The sequence below is a fragment of the Solanum tuberosum genome, unplaced genomic scaffold (assembly GCF_000226075.1).
Source record: "Solanum tuberosum cultivar DM 1-3 516 R44 unplaced genomic scaffold, SolTub_3.0 scf00266, whole genome shotgun sequence".
Lineage (NCBI taxonomy): Eukaryota > Viridiplantae > Streptophyta > Magnoliopsida > Solanales > Solanaceae > Solanum > Solanum tuberosum.
Window position 1 is genome coordinate 160,153 of NW_006239201.1, and position 6,877 is coordinate 167,029.

Below are 6,877 nucleotides of genomic sequence, written 5' to 3' on the forward strand. Positions count from 1 at the left end.
TATTTGTAAATCATTTATATTAGTATCTATCATAAGCTGCGATGTTATCACGCTTACTAGACCACTATAAAGACTAGAAAATCATATAAAACCCCTTCCATTTGAAAATCCACATAATGTCCTGTTTCATTAATTAAAAAAAAAGGTATCAGAAACAAACAATTCGAAATACAAATATCATTCAGACAGACAGAATATTACAAAATAATTTTTATATTTAATTAAACAAATAATTCTTACAAATATCATTCAAATAGTACATTCCAAGTACTTTCATACTACTATAATACATAAATCATACAACAAATACTTATATAATAACAAAAAACTTTATACACAAATGTCTACATAAAATTTCACCATCAATGCAACATTAAAAAAAAAATTCATACATTTCGTCAGACACGACTACAAACGAAATTCATACTTTCTTAATATACATTTCATACACATGTCGCAAAGACAACTTATATCATACCAACATTCAAACACACTTAATACACATTTCATACAACAATTACTCACTCATTACAAATACATTTTTGCTTACTTGACTTGCCCCCTTGCTTATTTTAATCGTACCAGATAATTAATTTCTAACTTACTAATTTCTTCAGCGATGACAACATCTAATATGATCCAGTAAAATTTAGAATTTAATACCAACTAAAATCACTTGTCATACAATTTGTCAAAAAATCCAAATAATTTTGTTTACATATAACTTAACACATTTTTCTTACAGATTTCTTTCCAAAAATTCTATTAAATTCATTCGCAAATATACAATCACTTTATAATTTAAGAAAAAATACACAAAACAATCACAAAAACTTAAAATCACTAATATTATACATTTTTACAACATTTTCAGTTAAACAAAACAATTTTTCGTTTCAACTCAACTTAAAAACAAACAATAAACAATACTAAATACTTACCCGAATGATCCCATCTTCCTCGTGTTTAATTAAAATTGATACGCAATTGTCCATATCAATAAAATCAATTTTTTCAATGAAAAAAATATTCAACTATTCATTCCTGAGATTATTTTTTTTGGATGAAGAATGAAGAGAGAGAAACTTTGATGAAAAGAAGGAAATGATCTGATTAGATTTAATTTTAACGGAATTGAGTTAATTAAGGATAAAAAATAATGTTAATTTATTTGGATTCCTTATTTAGTGCTAATCATTAATTATCTATAATAATTTCAAATTAAATAACAGCCCACAAATTCAGTCTTTTAATTTATTGTTTTTTAATTCCGTTTTAAAAAAAACAATTTTGTTTATTTATTTATTTATTTTACAGTTTTTTTCCAATTAATAAAACATTTCTCTTTTGGTGAATTTGTTAAAACCTGAAATTTTAAATGCTATAACTTGAAACTGAAACTCTACTGCTATAGCTCGAAAATAATACTATAATATATGTTATATATGAAATTTTCACTTAAAAATAATAATCTATGTTTAAGAAAGTACACTCTCTATGTTTAAGAAAGTACAATAATATTTGGTGTGAGTAATGATAAAGTAGCTATATAGTATATTTTATGATCTTAAATTGTGGAATAATGTCGAAGTTGTTGGCAGTTAATAAAAATATTTTTCAATTAGTGTCACTGTTGGCAATTACACATTTTAAGTGCATTAACTTCGTGCTAAAATCAAACATACTGAAAGTAGTGATTATCAAACATACATCACCAATTTTGTCCTTTTTCATATTAAATTGCTTTAAACTTTTTTATATGTAACTGAAAAAGAAGTTTTTTCAATTATGAAAAATAATAAAAAATAATACTCCCTCCGTTCTTATTTATATTCACCAAATCAATTTCTACTTTATCATTTATATTAATCAAATTTAAAGTAATAATAAATTTTATGTTGGTGAGAATAATAAATTTTAAAAAGTAATGATATGATTATAAAATTTATTTAATATGAAATAAATGGTTAGTAGATATAAGTGTGCAGTTCTTTTAACAAAATATAAACTTGTGGATCAATTTTTGTATTTGAAAAATCTCAAATCCTTATTTGGAATTCTCAAACCATGATTTTTGGAGAATATGAGATTTCATCTCATGATATGAAATCTCCATATGTTGATTTCATCTTAAAATTTCATATCGTAATATGATATTACATAGTCAAACACCTCCTTATTGCTGCACAAAAGGGTCACCTCACACAATAGATCATTAATCTCATCACACACTGTATTTACCTAAATGTAGTTGTTCAACTTTACATGTTTAAAGCTTATATATATATAATGATTTTGCATTTAGATTTTGTGTTACTCATTCTACACATAAATGCTTTAATATAACAAATTTATTTTAAATATTTGTACTGATTGATATAAAATACATGTGGTTGTATATATATGTGTATTATTATTTCTTTCAATAAATATTCATTTTCTTAACAATTTAGGATGAATATGGTTTATGATTGCACAATAAATTAGAAGAAGATCTGCTTATATAAAATCAATAACCAATATTGTACTGGAAAAAAAAAATACATTGCACACATAATTCAATCTCAAAAGAAACAAAACAATAAAGATCAACAAAAACCCATGTATATTCAAGAAAATGAATATTTACTTAGTTCAACATGTTGCTCGAGCTCTTCAATAATGTTGTCGCACCGTATCAAGGCTTAAAAAAAAAGCACTATTTTTGAAGGACGCAACATACAGTTGTCGACATTTTGAAGAGTCTGAACAACATAGTTTAATTTAGTCCCATATCATGACAACAGCAATAACCCCAACACCTAGAAGGACAGCAACAAACTTGAAGAATTGAGTATCAAAATAACATTTGTTTTGTGGTTTAAACCCTTTTGCAATAAGGTGATTAATTGCCACATAAATGAAAACTCCACAAGCAATTGCCATTGAAATAGCATAAGTCCAATCAGCTGTACGGCCTTCACTAGTAGCATCAATTGCAATTCCTATTCCTACACCTATAGGACTTGAAATTGCAAAGGCAAAAGAGTAAGCACAAGTAAGTAGAAATGGCCTTTTTGGTATCATTCTTAGAAGTGCGATTCCCATTGCAATGGCTGCAAATATTTTGTGTAATGAAATAGTCCATAGGTTTCTCCATGCCTCACCCTTTGAAGCTGAAATTTAATTCAAGGAATGTGGGATTAGCGACGGATAAATTTTGTAGCTAAAGAGTAAAATCTGTCGCTAATCTTATTTAGCAAGGATTAAGCGACAAAGTTCTTAGCTAATTTTAGTGTTTTTGTAGTGCAATTAGGGGATTTTGCTCCACTTAAGTGTTAGGGATGAAATAATTAGGTGTGTCATGCGGGAAGCTAACAAAGCAAATCTCGAAAGACCACAAGTTAGAAGACAAACGAGAAAAATATACCAAAAGACATAAAGATCTAATGTGGTTCGGTCAATCGACCTACATCCTCAAAGATGAGCAATCCACTATAAATATGAGAGTACACAATAGCGAGAGAAGTAACCTCAAACAATTCACTAAGAATAAAAAGAGGTTAACACAAATAATAATGCATTACTTGTGTCCCACAAATTCTCCCCCCTAATCAAAACACTCAAAGCCCCAAGGACTACATTGTGAATGTTGAGTAAGTTAGAAGGTATGAGCCTCTATTTATAGAGTCCTAAATATTTTCCTACAAGAAAAGGACTAGCCAAATATGAAGAGTTTTAATTTTTTTTTCTTTTAGGAAAAGGAAAACTTATTTATGCTAAGAAACTCAGGGCAAAATACTCAACACTAAAACACATTATTAAAGATGATTCTCTTTTTTTGGGCAATTATCTGAGACCTATGTATTGACCCGACTAGGTATCCATATTCGAGGCATATAGGCATACTAAGTTGAACAAAGTTTTCCCTATATATACTGAAAGATTTTTTTTTTCTCAGAGCTTGAATGCGAGACATTTGGTTAAAGATGGAGGAAGGTATGTATCGGATCCTACCATATCCCTCGGTGGTATTATTAAATTAGGATGATCACAATGAGTAAATGGTTTTTTACAAAAGCAAATATGAAATGAAACTAAATAAGGTAAAACTCTAAATTGTTTTTAAAAAAAATAGCCTCTTATCCTCCATGTAACTCATTCCCTAGATGTTCTAGGTTAATAGTGTGTAGATTTTTTTAACACTATCAAGTTAGACTTAAAATAATTTTGTAAAAATTCTTTATACTGTTAGTGTCTATATAAAATCTCCCGGAGATATTCTCTCTACATAAATAAAGAAAAGATTATATATACTACCAGTAGTTTGTTTACCTGATACTCCAACAGCAATGCCTTCAAAAATAGAGTGGAAACACAATGCAAGAATGAGAAGTATTGTATCCCCAAGTGAAGTTGTCTTTAGAAATGGATTTGTTCCATGTCCCTCATCAATATTAGTTGACCTTCCTTCTTCATCCACTTCAACTTTGGACTCACTTGATTCATTTACACCCCTTGTCACAAACATAATAATGCAATCACTAAACATAGTGAGAAGGTAACCTACAAAAAATAAATGAAGGTCATAAATTAAAAAAAAAATTACATATTTTATTTGAATGTGCGTCCTTCATGACTCTTGAAAAATGTTGTCAGATGTGTGACAGTTTTGCATTTGGAGGATTTGACATGAATACGGTTATGATGCAATAACAATAGATAAGAATTTAAGTTATATATGTCATCAGTAGTATAAAGAAAGTTTCAAACTATCAAAGCTCCTAAAGATTATAAAAAGTGAGATTTAATAAGATAGGTTATCTTCTACGACTGGTAAATATATTGTAACATAACATCTATCTTTAGTAATTAACCTGCAGAAGCCAACATGAAGGCAAAAGGGTACTCTTTTTCTGTAAGTACACCAAAAGTTGAAGCAGAATCACTCAAGAAATGCATCAAAGAAGTCCCTAAGAAAACACCACCAGCAAATTGAGTTCCTAACAAGAGAAACCCCTCGTTCCATCGATAGAAATAAGGCGATACACCACCAACAAATGTGGTTACAAAGAGTATGATCAAGCAATAAATTTTAACAAGAATCAATCCTTTCGCGCGTAAATTTGTATTTGCATCTCCATTTGAATCATGTTCATCATCATCATCAGCACCACCATGACCATTGATAGTGAAAAATTGCAAGAACAAAAACAGGACTAGTGTTAACAGAGTAGTTGACTTTTTTATGGAAGTCATGATCATTTCTTATTATTGGTGTTGTGCTATGAAAATTAGTTTAAATTAGTTGATGTATAAAAAGAAGTATAATTATTAGACTGAAAATTTTAATGATTGTAGTATTTTTGCAGTACAAATTTGACTTTTGGATTTGATTGTACTACAAAAAAGAGGTTGTACAAAGTTGCTTATTGGCCGGCATCTTAGGAAGTTGACAATTTCATGGATTTAATTTATTTTTTATTGGAATGTCAGGAAAATCTGCATTCGCTATTCTTTGAATGCGTACTGATAAACCCGCTCCTGTGTAATACTCCCTTTGTCTCATTTATATGAGTTAGTTTGACTTGACATGACATTTTAGAAAGAAAGAAAGATTTTTGAAATTTGTGGTCTAAAAAAAGTGATAGATATTTGTGTGACTATAAATCAGTTCATTAAGGATAAAATATGAATTTTAAAGCTAAATTATTACTTAATATAGACATATGTCATTCTTTTTGGGACGGACTAAAAAGAAAAGTAAGTCATATGAACTGAAATAAAAGGAGTAGTTCGCAAACAACATAAGAGATGTAAACCGCACCAGATTTACATAGTATGACAAGCTCGACTGAAAAGGCGTTTACAGGGAGAATGATCTCTAACCTCCCTCATGCGATACCATATTTAATTATAAAGTATGACATATAATATAGCAGTGTGGTGAACATAAATGCCAATGCTTTTAAAAATGGGAAATGTTGTTTAAAAATGGAAACAGGATAATATAATATATTTGCCAACAAGAATAGAAGAAATTATTAGATGGTTCTTTCAAAGTTTAAATTAATGTATTGAATTTTAGCATTATAGATGGCAACTCACTTAGTCAATATTTCCTAGGATAAATCACTAAATGAAGACATTTGTTTAAATAAAAACTTTAAAAAGAGTCATTATATAAAGAGATTAGTCTAAGCAATATAGTATCCATTTGTTTAATTAAGATAGGGTTAATTTTACGGATGATCAACAACTTTTACTTTATTGAACATCATAAAAATATTTTAGTAAAGGAGAAATAATTTAACTCATATTATTATAAGGGTTTGTTTGCTCATTTTAATATTTAATTTATGTATTACCTAATATTCATATTCATGCATATTTCATATTTTATCTGACATAAAATAATATATAAATTCATGCATAACTTACATAGATATTATGTATGATGAAACTGTAAGATTAAATACTTTAATACATAATATCAGGATCTTGAACATGATAATCTTACATAGAGAATGTTAGAGGCACATACCTGATGCAGAAGACATTAACACAGAGAGAAGCGGAAGCGTTAATTGTAAATTGGTTTCTACCTCCTTGCCCTTACTTTATGTTACCACAACCGTCAGCGATGGAATTATTGTAGAGAATATGTGGTAACCCTAATGGGTGGAGGGAGGACCAATTTATAGAGGTTATGACTTAATCTGGTACGTCCATCAAGTAACCAATGTACGGACGAGATCTATTCCTTATTAAATATTATTTATGGTATTACTTGGGTTACAAGTAAACTTGGGTCATAAGTAAGAAATAATTAATAATAATTCTTACATTCTCCCACTTGGCCCAATGACCATATAACATTAATATTTCATAAACATTA

General features: G+C 28.7%; 1 protein-coding gene across 1 annotated transcript; it reads right to left on the bottom strand.

The window, feature by feature from the left end:
- Positions 1–2,503: 2,503 nt before the first annotated feature.
- LOC102586091 (zinc transporter 2) lies at positions 2,504–5,267 on the bottom strand. The gene is made up of 3 exons (XM_006358632.2): positions 4,857–5,267; positions 4,315–4,545; positions 2,504–3,155 (listed from the first exon to the last, which is right to left on the bottom strand). The coding sequence occupies exons 1-3, from the start codon at positions 5,242–5,244 to the stop codon at positions 2,764–2,766; spliced, it is 1,011 nt and encodes a 336-aa protein (XP_006358694.1). The 5' UTR covers positions 5,245–5,267; the 3' UTR covers positions 2,504–2,763.
- Between the last annotated feature and the right edge of the window lie 1,610 nt (positions 5,268–6,877).